At 41.9% G+C, this 16,924-nt stretch overlaps 1 protein-coding gene across 4 annotated transcripts in view; it reads left to right on the top strand.

The window, feature by feature from the left end:
- LOC147030253 (uncharacterized) overlaps positions 1-16,515 on the top strand; it is a 90,073-nt gene extending 73,558 nt beyond the window's left edge. For 3 of the 4 annotated variants that reach the window (XM_085874123.1, XM_085874121.1, XM_085874124.1), the window contains one exon: positions 5,408-16,515. In XM_085874123.1, coding sequence (XP_085730249.1) covers positions 5,408-5,661 — 254 coding nt within the window. In that variant the 3' untranslated portion in view covers positions 5,662-16,515. The remainder of the gene's footprint in view (positions 1-5,407) is intronic. The other variant, XR_015056280.1, reaches the window with a different exon arrangement.
- The last annotated feature ends 409 nt before the right edge of the window (positions 16,516-16,924 follow it).

The raw sequence follows: 16,924 nt of genomic DNA, 5'->3' as shown, positions 1-16,924 counted from the left end.
AGCCGGTAGCTAATTAGCATAATAATAGATTTTTGGCATGTTACGAATTTTATCAGCCTGTAGCTTTGATCTATTGCTCAAGGGACATTTCTAAGATGCGTACATGTGAACAATGTGCATTTATTTAAATGGTATAGTAGTGCCTGTCCCAAGAAAGTGCCCAAAATTGTCAATTTGGCAGCCATTTTATTTATGCTAATTAGATGGTCAAAAACTCAAAATTCTGCTTGGGAACAGGGCTAGTCGAATTCAGCATACCTTAATTATGTTAAAAAGTCATGTTCCCAACTTTTACTAAAAAATGCTTCTCAGATGCACATTTCTCAGAAATACGTCTCGTCAATGGTGTCAGTTGCACCGACTCATCCTTGCTTTCTATTGACGTTATTGGCGAGGAACGAAAGTGAGATTGTTTCAAATGATGACGACTGGAGTCATGGTTATGCATTACTATGACTGTGCTATGCATATAAGGCCCGGCGAGGAGGAGTGATGTAAGCGACATTTTTTAATGATATGATGATGATAGGCTCGGATGATAGGGGAAGGGTTAAAATAGTGCTATATGGCATTAACTCCAAAATGGCCGATGTGGCCCTTACATCACTCCTCCTCGTGGCGCCTCATATATATTCTCAAAAATAGGCTGGAATAAGGGCCACAGTATAGATAGAGCATGGTCAAACCAAACATACTGGGATGGTAGCTTTCAAATTAGACTCATTTTTGCATTCCTGTATTGATGATGGATGTTTGTAGAATTGGTGGCCATCTTGAAAATGGTAGCCATCTTGCGTTTCCAGTTGGCTAAATCCTTTGTACAACTAGACCGGCACTCGGTAGAGCGCATACCTATGCCACGCTGAACAGTTTACATTTTGTATCCCGCTGAAAGGCCGGATCTGCAACCGGCACATTCGTTCTTGTCACAGCTCTAATTGGCTTATTCTTGTCACCTGCTCAACTCATCCACCAAATTTTGTCATCACCCATCCACAACTTTTGAAATATCATGCTACATATCGTTTTTTGGTGAAGCTATATATTGTATCTCTCAATGGTGAAGAATCACTTTTAAAATTGAAGTTATCCGGATCTGGATCCAGATCTTCACCAAAATCTAATCAATTCTTCCTTGTCACACACCCAACCTGTCCACGAAAGTTTCGTCCAAATTTATCTATAACTTGAGATATCCTGCTCACAGACACAATAAGGGGTGAAACCATGACCTCCAACCATTTAGTTCCATGGCGGAGGTCATAATCTAATTGTACACCTCACAAAAAAATTGATGAACGATAAGTGGGAGGCTTTTATTGATTTTATAGTTCATTTAAACGAGTTCATAATCTGGTTGAAGAGGAACAGCACATGGATCTGTACACTTCATGAACAAATGTGATGTCAGTGGAAGCCAAAGCCAAGTTGCTATGCAAAAACAACATGGCTGTCTGAAATTTGTGCAAGTTGGCAGCAACACCAATCTATAAATGATCACAGACTAGTTTACAATGGCAATGTTGATGTGTGACCACCAGTGACCCAAAAACAAGCTTGTGCACATCTTTGAGCAAACAAGATGATCCAGATTAAATCACTGTAGGATGGATGTTGCTCAGTTTTTCGACCAAGGCCACTTCCAGGTGTTTCAGAGACTGGGTAGAGTTGGCGACCAGGAACAATGGAACGTGCATCCTCGGATGTATTCCAGCACACCACAACAAACACATCTTTCAGAGTCTTCTTGCAATACACGGACTATACTTTTTCAGCAAGTAATGTGCACTCTCCACCCACCTGGAGACTGGGAACTCTGCAAGGTTCAATATAATTAGCATGTTGGGTCACTGAATTGGTTCACCAATCAAATCCTGGAAGTGAATTGTTTATTTGGATTTTACAATACTGCGTTATGCACATCATTTTTTGTTGTTGTTTGTTTGTTTGACTTCTATGCATTCATAAACCGCTGGACAGAATGAGTTGAAAACTGCTGTGTATACTCGTGGGGTGCACAGAATATTTTTAGGGGGTAAAAAAATGAACGTGGACAGAGGTAATCATAAAAATGAGGGTATTAACCTGTCCATAAGGGCAGGTTCTTTGCTCGTATCTATAATTGTACAGAGAAGCAGGAGGAATTAAATAAGGAATCAGTAACTTGGGATTGACGGGAGGATGACGGAAAGCTTTTCACAAGTAATTTGTAGCATTTTTTGAAAAAATATAAACGCATTTTTAGCTCGCTTGTTCGAAGAACAGAGAGCTATAGCGATACCCCCGGCATGAGCGTGAGCGTCAGCGTGAGCGTGAAAATGTTAAAGTTTTTGGTGCAAGTTATTTTGAAGCTTGCCATTCATTTAATATGTGTACTAGGATGCTGATATTTGGCCTGGAGGTTCCTTTGGGGTACATTATTGATGTAGTGAAGTTGAAATTAAAAAATAATTTCAAATGTTTTAAATTTTTGACCTGTTTTGAACTTAACTTTTTTGTAGTACATCAACGTTAAAGTTTTTGGTGCAAGTTATTTAGAAGCTTGCCATTCATTTAATATGTGTACGAGGATGCTGATATTTGGCCTGGAGGTTCCTTTTGGGTACATTATTGATGTAGTGAAGTTGAAATTAAAAAAAATTTCAAATGTTTTAAATTTTTGACCTGTTTTGAACTTAACTTTTTTGTAGCACATCAACGTTAAAGTTTTTGGTGCAAGTTATTTAGAAGCTTGCCATTCATTTAATATGTGTACTAGGATGCTGATATTTGGCCTGGAGGTTCCTTTGGGTACATTATTGATGTAGTGAAGTTGAAATTAAAAAATAATTTCAAATGTTTTAAATTTTTGACCTGTTTTGAACTTAACTTTTTTGTAGCACATCAACGTTAAAGTTTTTGGTGCAAGTTATTTTTTAGAAGCTTGCCATTCATTTAATATGTGTACTAGGATGCTGATATTTGGCATGGAGGTTCCTTTGGGGTATACTATTGGTGTAGTGAAGTTGAAATTAACAAATGATTTTAATTTTTTTTTATTTCAACCTAAGATGGTGTCAAAGCCACCCAATGCTCGCCTGTTTCTACTAGACGCTTGCCATTCATTTAATATGTGTACTAGTTTACTGATTATAATATACAAATACATATATTGCTTTAAAATTATTTGTATCAGACTTCACTGCAATGCTTTATAAAAAAATATTATTAGACGAGTCTTTTAAAAACGATAAATGTATAAACAGGCAAACATTGGGTGGCTTTGACACCAACTCTCTGGTTTTAATTACTTTATTCATCGTGAGTAAGAGAGGAATAGAGGGAGGAAGGTGTGTACCGTGCGGGAATGGATATGGGGAGGAAGACCCACACCACGTGGAACAGGAACCAATAAGAACAGAACATAAAAGGAGGTAAATGACATATGTTAGTTACAAGGACGAATACAAAGGGCAACTAGAAGGTTTAAAAGAGATTTTTTTTGGGGGGGGACGGGGTGAAGGAGAAGGATAGAAAACAAGGAATGAAACTTTTGGAACACACGAGGCCAAACTGAAAAATTTATTCAAGTTCCGATCCAATGTACCAAACTCCATGACAAAGCGTCGGTGCTGCCGAATCAGTTTCTTGGCAATAGTCGTGCTGGGTGGTTTGCCATCCCTCTCACGACAGTAGTTATGGCAGGAATTTGCAATTTGTCGAAGATGCTGGCGATTACTCTTCGCAACGGACACCATGGGATCTTTAACATCCACCAACCAATGCCAGCAGACGGGACACGGGTTCAACATCCATCCGAGGGGCAGCACGCACGTTAATGAATCGCTCTGCATGTGAAACACCGACAGATTATCGTTGGGTCAGCATTCAAACCCAGGCTAGACAACTTAGAAGAAAGTGTGCATCCCTTTAGGACATCCTGCTAGCCCAAACAAGTTGCAAATAACGAATAAAAGAAAACGTTAGAGTATGCTCGAGGACAGTAATTAACGCAACAGTTCAGAAGGGGGCTCAAATTAAACCTGCTATTAGACATGTGTTTGGAAAAGCCAATTAGGTCTGGCGAGAAGCCAGAAACAGAAGGTTAGAATTTTTTTTATTTAAACAGAGATCAAGCTTGTGGTGCAGCTTTTTATAATATCACATGTTGCGTAAGGAAGCTAGAACCTTCTAGTTCTCATTAGAGTAGAGCTCATTAGAGTGCATACCTTCGCCAGGTTGAACAGTTTGTTTTGTATCCCAGTTATAGGCCGAATCTGGATCCGCATCTGAACCAAAATTTAATCGGCTTGTTCTTGTCACACACCCACCATGTCCACTAAGTTTAATTTTAATCCGTCCATAATTTTTTTAGATATCGTGTTACATATTGTTTTTGGACCTATCTCTCAATGGTGAATAATCACTTGAAGAATTCAAGTATCCGGATCCAGATCTTGACCAAAATCGAATCAATCCGTCTTTGTCACCCACCAAACTTGTTGACCAAATTTTGTTTGAATCTGTCCACAACATTTTGAGATATCCTGCTCACAGACAAAAAGACAAGCAGACAAAGACGGAGGTGAAAACATAACCTCCGTCCATCTTTGGTGGCGGAGGTTATTAGGAAACATAAGTGCACATATATTTGTATAAATTACAAGGACATTTTAGAGACAATCGGTACATCATCACTGCAGCACAAGCGACACGCTCAGTCCACCTGTTGAGTAGATGTACATGTATATTTGTCATCCTACCCAAAATACTCGTACAATGTGCAGTTATTTTGTGTTAATTCTTATTGGTTGTTGTATAGCCCCAGACAGGTCAGTTTTCTCAACTGGTCCATGGCATGGAGACAACTGATCGATCTCCCAGAAATGACCCAGAGATCCCTCGCACCCAAAATTGTGTACCCCCGCCTTCGTGAAGTCAGGGCCATGAGAGAGAAAGACAGACAGACAGAGAGACAAGAGGGAGTGGGCCGGTCCATAGGAACCGATCGGTGCTCTGACCATGGCCACTCTGTCCTGCCGAATATGGGGGCAGCAGGGAAATGTGGGAAATGTGGCCCCGACTTCCATTGGGGAGTACATCCGCCGCAAAGAAGCATCCTCGATAGTTGCATTCTTATTCGATGAAATGCGTTCTGCTTTCAATTTCAACAGGAAGTGTGTGAAGAGTTCCAGAAGTACGTTTATGTTGAGGCATCTGTGGAATCGCATCCCTGTGTCTGTCCAATCGCATTCCTCCCTCCATTCAAGTTTGCACATCTCCGCTATCTTGCGTCGTCGTCTCTTTTACTCATCATTATCTTCTTCTTCCTGCTCACCACCTTTTCTTACAGATGATGTTTTTAATGACTGTCAATTGTCTGTTTGTTCAATTCTTTACAATGGGGTTTTGCATGCTGTCTATGCAGGTGAAAAGCGGTTCGGCTGCCCCGAGTGTGGAAAGCGCTTCATGAGAAGTGACCACCTGAGTAAACATCAGAAAACCCATCTCAACAAGAAGACCACGTTGGGACTGGTGGTGTCTGGAGGCACAGATGACGCGCCTGTTGCCGATGCTAAAGTAGCCGACATGAATGACATTTTGGCCGCAGCCGGCCTCGTGACATTGACGAGTACTGCTGAGACCACGGGCCTCTCTGGCACCGAGGTCATGCAAGGCTGAGCGCTCTCTCTCTCTCTCTCTCTCTCTCTCTCTCTCTCTCTCTCTCTCTCTCTCTCTCTCTCTCTCTCTCTCTCTCTCTCTCTCTCTCTCTCTCTCTCTCTCTCTCTCTCTCTCTCTCTCTCCCCTCTCTCGATCTATCTGAGTCTGTTTCTCCAATCTATCAACTGTCTTATTCCACACCCTCCTCCTTTGATTTCTATGCTTCCTCCTTCCCCTTCCTGCTTTTTCAATGTACAGTGTTGGTGTTTTGCAGTTCTCTTCTTCAGAAAAAAAGTTTTCGTTGTTGATACGCGTGCGTCGAGTTGAACTTTAGGGTTCAAGCATTTTTAGTAACAGCTTGTGAACCACTTTAGATGAACTTCCACACACGTGTTTTGAACGTCTTTGATGGGAAAGTTTTTACATCATTTGAGCATTCACGTTCATTTGTAAAAAGCCACTATTTGTGGCACATCGATTTTTATAGCATCTCATCAAATTGCTGCAACCATTTCTAAATATTTATATTAAAAGGTTGTGGTGTTTGGGTGTAGCGAGTTTATTAGTTACTGGGTTTATATTTTTGATTCTCATGCTTGTTTAGAGCTTGTACTCTACTTTGTGTCCATATTGTACCACAAGGACATCGACTTCACCTTTTGCTCACAGTCACCCATTTCCTCTAATTTCCTTGTTCCCTACATTCCAGCCCCTTCCAGAAAAGTGACTATCAATCTTTTACAGGTAAGGAAGTGACTGTAATTCCCAATTGATTTTTTTTAACGTTGTTATCGCACTGTGTTGTGAAGGTCAGGTTCCTCGTGTACTTCCACCCAGTTTTGCTGTCGCGTTTTCTTGTTCATTTGGCAGGTGAAATAGTTGAAGCCTGTGGCCTGTAACGAACCGCGATATGAGCTGTTGAGTGCAGGCAGAATAATCGGTACGGAGGGTGAGAAGGGTGAGGGAATCGACACTTTTGGGAGAGATGACTTCAGCTCAGGAAAAGCTTCAGTTGGTGCGATGGATTTTTGTCTGTCCAAAAAGCTAATAGTTGTCGCACCTCAAAAGGCCGCAGTATACCAGCACAGACCCGATGGTCTTGCTCCACAAGCTTTAGGTTCGACAGTTCCCTGATTGTGAAAGAATATGATTTGGAGTTCCCTCCCAAGGAGGGGAAGCTTGCACTTTGTAACTGTTGGCAAAGACCTTGGCATTATGGTAGACTATCTTAACACCGAATAAAGATATGTGCTGAAATCGTTGGGCCTGGTTCAGCTCGTCTTTAAGGGGGAGTTTCCTACAAAACTGCACACAAGTTATCTCTCGTCTTTGTTCTTTTGTTAACTATTTTTTGGGGGACGTTTGATCTCGACTTCTATTCAGTGTTATAGCCTTTCTGATTTCATTCCACTCTAACTTTTGACTAAGTTATTAAAATACCTATTTGAATATTCTACCAACACTATACTGGTATAAAGTCCAAAGCAAATTAATTTGTGAACACAATTTTAAAATGTAAAATTCACAACACTGTTAATATATTCATCGTACGTGTTACTCCGCTGTGCATTGTTAGACCCTCCCGAATCATGTGATCATTTTACCCAGTTGTTGTGGGTTCAACTAATCCAAGCATTGGGGGTATTTCCATCCTACTTTCATCCAAATTGGGAGCATATTTCCACTTTTGCAACAAATGGCTTGTGCTAGTAATTTAAATCTGCCCTTGATTTTGGCATTGGGGAATGCATTGTGGACATGTCTGGACATTAACCGTTGGTGGAGGAGGGAAGGGGAGCGACGCATCTTTGAAATCGCAATAACGTCTGCAAGTATACAAGGTTAATCTCAGGGAGAGGAATACTAGAGTTTGCCAAGGCCTGCATCGGCAGACGATTCCAATGATAGGTTAATTTAGGTCTACCGCTGAAGTTACAGTTTAATTTGTAACTTAACGTTTACCATCTTCATTGGGGATTTGTTAAACATGATAGCTTTGAGATAAGAGAACTTTAAACTTGTAATTTTGCAGTTTAACATGCTCTGCTACTCTGGCTCAAGAATTATGTGAACACTCAATGCAGTATTAGAGAGGATATTTGATTTTTTTCATTTGATTTCCTTCGTTTCGACAATCTGTCATCCGCCCTTCTCCCTTTGCCTTGATCGTACAAAAATGAACATGATAATGATGTGTATTTTATCCAGGGAGCCAAGATCCAATTTTGGTGTAAAACTCAAAAGGTGTGCTGTAAAGGATTGTGGACCGGAAATCACTTGTGTAAATTTTAAAAAGCAGGTGCGTGACCTTACCCACGAGCTATTGCATGTCTGTAGGCCCCTTTGGAGAACTACCGGATCACTGAAACGCACATTTTCCACAATCATTACAATGTTACTCCACATTTCCATGGAAAATTTTCCCAATTCTGACAAATTGTCACACAAGTACACCTTCACAAAACCACGATTACCGCACTATCCAAACATTCACTTATCATCCTTATCAGAGTCCATGCCTGACAATGCCTCGGCAATTGTCGGCTTCTCCACAGATTCCTGGCATCGACATCTAATGCAACGGGTGACCTTTTCCTCCGCACAGGAGCTGAGGACTTTGTCGGCAGATGCAGTTTTCAATGACTTGTGGTTATGGCATTTAAACTCCAATCTTCTCGTGTTTTCATACCCTAGTCCAGATTATCCATCGCAGAGATGTGAGGTGTCTGTCTTGCTATTACAACATGTGTTTTCTGCAACATACACCTTGTCCTCTCACTCCTACTGCATGATGGTTGCATATCGACAAGTGAGCTTGTACTGTAGACTAGTGTAGTTTATCACGTGACCTAGTCTGTTGTTTAGTGTGATATGCAACTCGCTTTGTGCTTGATTGTACAGGTGGTAGGAAGTTGCAATATCCAATGGATGAGGTACACCAGATGCATGTTGCAGTACTTATTGTGACACATAAAGTGCCTTCTCCTTTGTTGACTGATCTATTTCCACTCCTTCAGACTTTTCTTTCAAAGGTTTAACCACCTTATAATCACAGATCAGCATAGCAGTGGAATTGGAAAGGCAATTGGGGACCATCTTGTCAGTGGAAGCAAAATGTCTTGGTTGACGGCTTGTGTCTCCTTTCTCTTTTACGCTGCTTGAAATAGTCTCTGTCTTTCGTAGCACACAAACAAGAGGAACAGCAGATGCACAGGTGAAGGCAGCTTCGCTGATTTGGCTACAAATGTAAACTCGCTTAACAAATTGCTGCTGTATTTTAAATTGTAGACTACTAGATTGGTATGTGTCTGCACTTTTAGTCCCTAGCTCCAAAAGAATGTTCCTTTACTGGCCTCATTGATCAAGTAACTGCAAGACTTTAATGAATGTTTCCTCTGCTCACAAAGTTAAGTGTAAGCAACTTCAGAAAGTCTGTGTAGCTGACCTCCCAGTACGTGACCTACCACCAGATGCATGGTATGTGATAGCCATGTCGGGTCCTTCATCAACTGGTCTTAGAAAGTTTGACTTTGAAAAAGTTTGACGTTTGACTTAGAAAGTCTCCACCCACCCCCCCCCCCCCACCTTTGACTGAACTGTGTTGAAACCTCATCAGTTGTCTCTTTGCCTTACAGCCACCTTTTATCACAGATAACACATGCAGTACTTTCATCAAACGATGGCGTCATGCAACAGGTATTACATGGTAGACTTCAGCAGAGGAGCTACAGTCGTGGCCAAAAGTTTTAACACGCTTGCTTTTTTATCAAATAATGTATCACTGGTTCCAGAAAATTGTTGAAAGTAAAAAATCTGCTGCTATCCACGAATGTATTTCTTTGGTTTGCAGTGGAACAAAACAAAAAAAGCTGAAAAAATTACAAAATCTTAGCTTATTCCACACACAAATCCTAAAATGGCCTGGACAATATTATTGCCACCTTTTAGAAATTGTTCGAAATTATTACATTTCAAGCAGGTGATTCTCCTTTACTTTGGAATTGAACTCACCTGCGGTGAGTTGCATGTGCCTGCAATATAAACATCACTCATTCAGCCAGTTTGAATGGAGAAAAGGAGTCATTATGCTGTTTTGTGTTACTGTGTGTACCGACACACACGACCGCAATCTGGGTCAGATTGCGGTAGTGTGTGTCACAGTGGTGCTGAGGTGTCGTCTACCAGACAGCGGTCTCCTTGGGTTAACCTGAGGCAGTGCCTTTGCGTGGGTGCCTGGAATGTCCTATCCCTAAGAGAGGATGATCACCTGTCTCTATTATCATCTGAGCTCAAGCGTTTGTACATCGCTATGGCGGCACTCTCTGAGGTTCGGAGACCAGATAGTGGTGAGATCATGGCGGGTGGGTACCCCAACTATTGGTCTGGTCGCTCGGATGGTTACCATGCCCAAGAAGTTTCTGTAATTGTGTCCAAGAAGCTGACTCCAATGATAATTGAGGGAACACCGGTCAACGAGCGTATTATGGCACTAAGGATTCATCACCCTTTGGGTGTCATTTCCCTGGTCTCTGTATATGCTTTGACTGAGGCGAGTGATCTCACCATGAAGGACGCATTCTATGCCACACTCGAGTCTGTGGTTGATCAGTGCCCCAGACGAGATACACTTCTAGTCTTGGGGGAATTCAATGCATCGACTGGAACTGATGGGGATGGTTATGAGACATGTGTTTGTCTCCATCGGTTTGGAACTGTGAACCAGAATAGCACTAAGTTCCTTGACTTTGCTAGAAGTCATGGACTGAGGGTGGCTGGTTCATGGATTTAGGGTGGTCTGGAACAAGTCATGGACTTAGGGTGGTTTGATGTTGCCAGTGGATATCTTGCAATCACCAAAGGGCGAAGAAGAATTTTGTCTTTCAAGGGACACTGAATACCATTGACCAGAGTCACAGAGCTAGGCTTAGTGGCAGAGCTGAGCTGTTCAGGGAGTTGAGGTGTAAAACTGTACGTGTGCTGAGGGTGGACAAGGAAGCCTATGTGCGAGGAATCTGTGAGCGGGTAGAGCATCACCTGTGGTCAAGTGATTCTTGTCCTGCTTACAGGGGAATTTGCACATTGTGTTCCTCCAAGCCCGTCCCTTGGTGTACTGCAGTTAGAGCGGAGGGTGGAGGGCTCTTGACAGAGGAGTCCGAAGTGAGGGCCTGCTGGGCCGGTTACTTTGAGCGGCTGCACCAAGCTGATCCACCAGCTGTTGAGTTGGATGTCAGGGGTGTTACTATCCCTTTTGCTGACCCTCCAATCAACTGTGATCCACCTTCGTTTGTGGAGAAACAGGCTGTGGTGAAATTTTAGAAATTGGGTTAAGCTCCTGGGATCTGTGGCATCCATGCTGAACTTTTCAAGGCAAGTGGAAATGCTGCATTCATGTCGTTGCATGCAGTTTTCTGCTACTCCTGGAACACAGGCATCATCCCAACTGACTACAAGAGGAGCCTTGTTGTCCCTCTCTTGAAAGGGAAGGGTGATCACCAGGACTGCAACAACTACCGAGGGGTGACGCTGCTCTCAGTGCCGGGCAAGGTCTTTGCTCAGATAATTCTTGATAGGGTTTGCCATCATCTACTTGAGCACCAGCACCCAAAGCAGTCAGGTTTTACACCAAAAAGGTCAACGATTGATGTATCCTTGCCTTTTGGGTCCTCACCGAATGTAGATGAGAGTTTTGGCAGGGGCTGCTTGCAGCTTATGTTGATCTCTGCAAAGCATTCCATTTGGTGAATCGGGATGCCCTCTAGAGGATTCTTAGTCTTTGTGGGGTGCCTCCAAAGCTGATCAATCTGATATATGAACTATACTCTGGAACTAAGTTCTGTGAGATGTGGTAATACCATCTCTGACCTATTTCCAGTTGTTACTGGAGTTCATCAAGGGTGTGTTCTGGCTTCCACACTTTTCAATGGTTGTATGGACTGGATTCTGGGGAGTATGTCGGAAAGATAAAGCTGCGGCGTGTCGTTTGGGAATGTCAAGATCTCTGACCTTGATTTCGCAGATGATGCAGTCATCTTTGCGGAGACTGTAGATCCTTTTGGGGGCTCTCGAGGTGCTGAAGGAGGAGTCGGAGCCACTGGGATTACGGGTTGCCTGGGTCAAAACTAAGATGCAGGCTTTCAATGACATCTTGGATGCTGTTTTCTGTCTGTACCTGTTTCTGCTAAGGATGGTGAAGTCACGGGGAGATTCACTTACCTTGGCAGTGAGCCAGAGGTCAACTGATGTCTGGGTCGGGTTTGGGGAGTCATGGATTCACTGGATCATGGGGTGTAGCGCTGTCGGTATCTAGGCAGGATGACAAAAGTCTGAGTCTTCAGGTCCTTGGTGCTTCCAGTCTTGCTCTACGGATGTGAGACTTGGACTCTGACCAGGAATCTGAGATGGAGACCGCATTCCATTGTTACCAGGTCTCTTCGGAGAATCGTTGGCTGTTCCTGGTCGGACTTTTTGTCCAATGAGCGGTTGCTGGGAGAGACTCAAATGAGATTTGTTGCCTGCATACTCCGTGACAATCTCAAGGCTACAAGTCCATCTCCAAAGACCTTGATGTTCCTGTGTCCACCGGATGTAATGATATCAGGAAGTTTAAGGCCCATGGCACTGTAACCAACCTCCCTGGACATAGCCGCAAGAGGAAACTTCACTGAAGGTTGCAGTGAAAAATTGTTTGAATGGTGGAGAAAGCACATCGATCAATTGCCAAACAGATTCAAGCTGACCTTCATATACAAGGTACGACAGTTTCAACTAACACCTTCCATCGCCAACTCAATGAAAGGGGGTTCTATGGTAGGAGACCGAAGAGGACCCCACTTCTGAGAGAGAGACATAAGAAATCCTGAATTGAGTTTGCCAAAACACACCTGAACAAACCAAAATCATTCTGGGAGAATGTCATAATGACAGATAGATGAGACCAAATTAGAGCTTTTTGGTCAAGCACATCATCTCTATTTTTACAAAAAACAAAATGAAGCCTCCATAGAAAATAACACCTTCCCTACAGTCAAACATGGAGGAGGTTCAGTGATGTTTTGGGGTTGCTGTGCTACTTCTGGCACTGGGTGCCTTGAATGTGTGCATGGCATCATGAAATCAGGAGATTGCCAAGGCATTTTGGAGAGTAATGTTCAACCCAGTGTCACAAAGCTGGGTCTCCGTCGAAGGTCATGGGTCTTTACAGCACTACAATGACGCCAAACACACTTCAAAAAACAGCCAGTAATGGTTCAAGACAAAACGCTGGACTGTTCTGAAGTGGCCAGTAATGAGTCCCGATCTAAATCCCATTGAACGCCTGTGGGGAGATCTGAAAACAGCAGTTGGGAGAAAGCACCCTTCAAATCGAGGAGAACTGGAGCAGTTTGCACAAGAAGTGTGGTACAAACTGCCAGTAGAGAGGTGTGTAGGAAGCTCATTCATGGCTATAGGAAGTGCTTCTTTTGTCCAAAGGCTGTGCTTCCAAATACTAAGTCTTGGGTGTCAATAATTTTGTCAATGTCATTTATTTTTATTTCCTGATTTAAATGGATATATTAAGTTCTGAATCATAAACAAAGGTTCTGTAATATTAGCAGTTAAATAAAGAATTGTGGAGACCAAATACTTATGTCAATTTCAACTTATTTTTTGAGAAAATTTTGAGTTATTTGAAAAAAGTGCAAAGGGTGCAAGTATTTTTAGCCATGACTGTACATCCAGGCTGGCTGAAAACTGCAATCAGAGTCCACATTTCTCTGTCACTTCGATGACTTAGTCACCCATTGGGAGTCTCATGAAAGTATCGTCTTGTCAAGAGTTCATGGCCTGCAGAAGTTGTTCTCTTTGTTGCTGGTTGCACATTATGAAGTATTTCAATCTCTCGACCTTGATGTGTGATGCCTTTTCAGTCATCGACCGTTGCTTCTCTCCATGTCTTGTTTGCTCATTCCTTTTTTATGGTGATCTTGCACACTCCACAATTTAGCGACTGGCTGGCTGACTTCTCTCGGCTATCTGCAACAACAAAGTATTACAGTGGTGAGAAAAAGTTTGTGAACCCTTTCGAATTTTCTGTATTTCTGCATAAATTTGAACTAAAATGTGATCAGATCTTCATCTAAGTACTCATAATAGATAAAGAGAACCTGATTCAATAAGGAACAAAAAAAATCCACTTTTTCATTTATTTATTCAGCAAAATGATCCAACATTCAATTTCTTTGTTAGAAAAAGTATGTGAACCTTCCACAGGTTTGTGGAAGCGTGTCATGTCCCGATCAAAAGAGATTTTGAGGACCTCAGAAAAAGAGTTGTCGATGGTCATCAGTCTGGAAAGGGTTACAAAAACATTTCGAAAGATTTTGGGCTCCATCAATCCACTGTCAGGCAGATAGTGTATAAATGGAGAAAATTCAAAACCATTGTTATGCTTTCCAGGAGCATAACAATTCAACACCATTGTTATGCTTTTCCTGGAAGCTTTCCAGGAGCGGTTGTCCAACTAAAATCACTCCAAGAGCAAAGCATACAATAATCCAGGATGTGACAAAGAACCCCAGGGAAACATCTAATGATCTGCAGGCCTCTCTTGCATTGGCTCATGTCAGTGTTCATGAGTCCACCATTAGGAAAACACTGAACAAGAATGGTGTGCATGGGGGGTTAGCAAGGAGGAAACCATTGCTCTCCGAGAAGAACATTGCTGCCCATCTCGAGTTTGCTCAAAAGACCGTCTCAAAAAAACATTTGGATGATCCAGAAGGCTGTTGGAAAGTTGAACTTTTTGGTTTAAATGAGAAACGTTGTTTGGCGAAAACCAAACACTACATTCCAACATAAGAACCTCATCCCAACCGTGAAGCATGGTGGTGGGAGTATCATGGTTTGGGGCTGCTTGCTGTCTCAGGACCCAGACGGCTTGCCGTCATTGAAAAAACCATGAATTCTGGATTGTGCCAGCAAATTCTACAGGAGAATGTCAGCGATTCACATACTTTTTCTGACAAAGAAATTGAATGTTGGATCATTTTACTCATATCAGTCAATTGGCTAAATGAAAAACTAGATTTTTTTGTGTGTGCTATTTGTTTAATCAGGTTCCCGTTATCTATTATTTGGACTTTAAATGAAAATCTGATCACATTTTAGGTCAAATTATGTAGAAATACAAATAATTCTAAAGGGTTCACAAACTTTTTCTCACCATTGTATATCAATAAAACCAGTGGCATATGAAGCACAGCTCTGAACAACAAATATTTCCCATCTTTTTGAACGTTTATATTACTTCATAATCAAAAATATCCTCACGTGGATATGATATAAACCATCTAATGGTAAATTACAGACTTTGTACTTTAGTTTAACGAAGGAAACCACTGAGGAAAATACAACTTGATGGAGTGGTTGAAGTGGAAATTCCTGGATGTGTGTGGTGATATGATTGTGATGGGGAGTTTCAGACTTCCTGGAACTTATTGGCAAGGTTGTGCACTTGTGTTTTGATACAAGGTAATAGGTATCCATCAAACTGATTCCTGGGCCACAATCTTTTACAGCACACTTTTGGGGTTTTATCCCTCCGGTGCCTTTGGTGTTTTGGGGTTTTCCAGGTTAAAAATAACCTTTGGTGATGTCGTCATCTCGTGCCCCATTCACCTTGGATACTAGGGTGGTGCAAGCGGGGAAGATTTTGTTATTCTTCTTTCGTATGCAGCACATGGTTGCGAGTATCATCATTGGCTAAGGGTGCGGCTATGCTGCTGATGTAAGTAAGTGCTCTGTCAGGACAGGAATTTGTTTGCCTACTCTTTGTAAAGGACACCGTGGGATCTTTATCATTCACCAACTACTTCCGGCAGACGGGACGCCCAATCTTACGTCCATCAGAGGGACGGCACGCACATAGATGCCTCATCCTGCCTGAGATACCAGGATAGTAGTTTGGTCCTGGGCCAACATTCGAAGCCAGACTGGCCGACCCAGGCAAGTCTGCATACCTCTAGGCCACCCTGCTGGCCCAGTTTGTGATTACAGACGTGCTCTTCGTGTGATTGGCTGCAGTGCAGCGAGTTCACCATCTTGGTCACATCATTAGTCTTTAATTGTCATTGCCCGATTACACCTCCATGACTCCGTTCTGCCTATTGGGACACACAACACACTCACGATGTCGAACAAGGTTCACTTCACCTTCATTTTGTCATTTCACCTCAATCTGTGCTTTGTACACTGTTGTTTCGTGTACTTTGTATGATGTGTGTAATTGCTAAAATCGAATCCTGATGTTCCTAATGTTCTTTCTTTAATTGCGCTAACAGCACAAACACAAGAAGCACATTCTCTGAATCCCTGTTGGTTGTGCATTTTCGTGAGTTTAGAATGTTTAGTAAACGGTTTCTTAAATGAAAGTTTATATAAGTTTCTTTTTCAAAATAGTTCATATCATTCCCATTCTCTTGCACTTATTAGTTTATTTGTATAAATGGGAAGTTTACACGTTTTCCTGCAATAGTAAAAATCTAAAACATACAAATAGCCAATAAAACGGTTTTATCAATGTGGGTGAAAATGCAAACATGATGCCTTAACTACTCATAGCTGTGTACACACTTTAGTGTAGAATTTGTATATGCAGCACTCTGTGGGTGAGTTTGTAAATGTGTTCATATATTGTTTATTTCATTGTGACGTTTGACTTTTTTCCGGCTTATTTTGCGGCTTTTCCATCATGCTGCTCTGCACAAGCCGATGGTATGATCCCGTGGGACCACATCATGGTAGAAAAAGTTCCAATTTGCGATACAATTAAACGTTTGGTAAGTTGTGGTATTCATTGCACCGTTTGCAAATAAAATATTCGTTTTGTAACAATCAGATGGACTTTGACTGAGTTTTTGAAGTGTATTTACGCACTTCGAGAAAAGGTTCAGCATAGAGCGACTACGTTGAGTCCAGGGCTAGACTAAACTGTGAAGAGCGACTGAAGGAGATGGGACTTTATACATTAGAAAGGAGATGTTGAAGGGCATACACAAAATACCACCGACCCCAACTTAGTGTAAGTTGACAAAATGAAATATAAGAGAGTGTGCCTGCACTTCTATGTATGGATGGCATGGAAAAAAATGTCGGTCCCACCTGCTATATCTATATATTACTAAAACTCTCATCTTGTATGGATGTATGTATGTATGTTTGTATGTATGTATGTATGTATGTATGTTCCTGAAATACAGCTAAAACGGTACACGATAGCGCAAACATTTTTGGGCCATCTTACTCT

This window comes from Eptatretus burgeri, chromosome 3, assembly GCF_056783735.1.
Source record: "Eptatretus burgeri isolate ZD-2024b chromosome 3, Ebu_testis_v1, whole genome shotgun sequence".
NCBI classification, from domain to species: Eukaryota; Metazoa; Chordata; class Myxini; order Myxiniformes; family Myxinidae; genus Eptatretus; species Eptatretus burgeri.
Note: the sequence above shows the minus strand (reverse complement) of the source record. Positions and strands in the feature narration are given on the sequence as shown.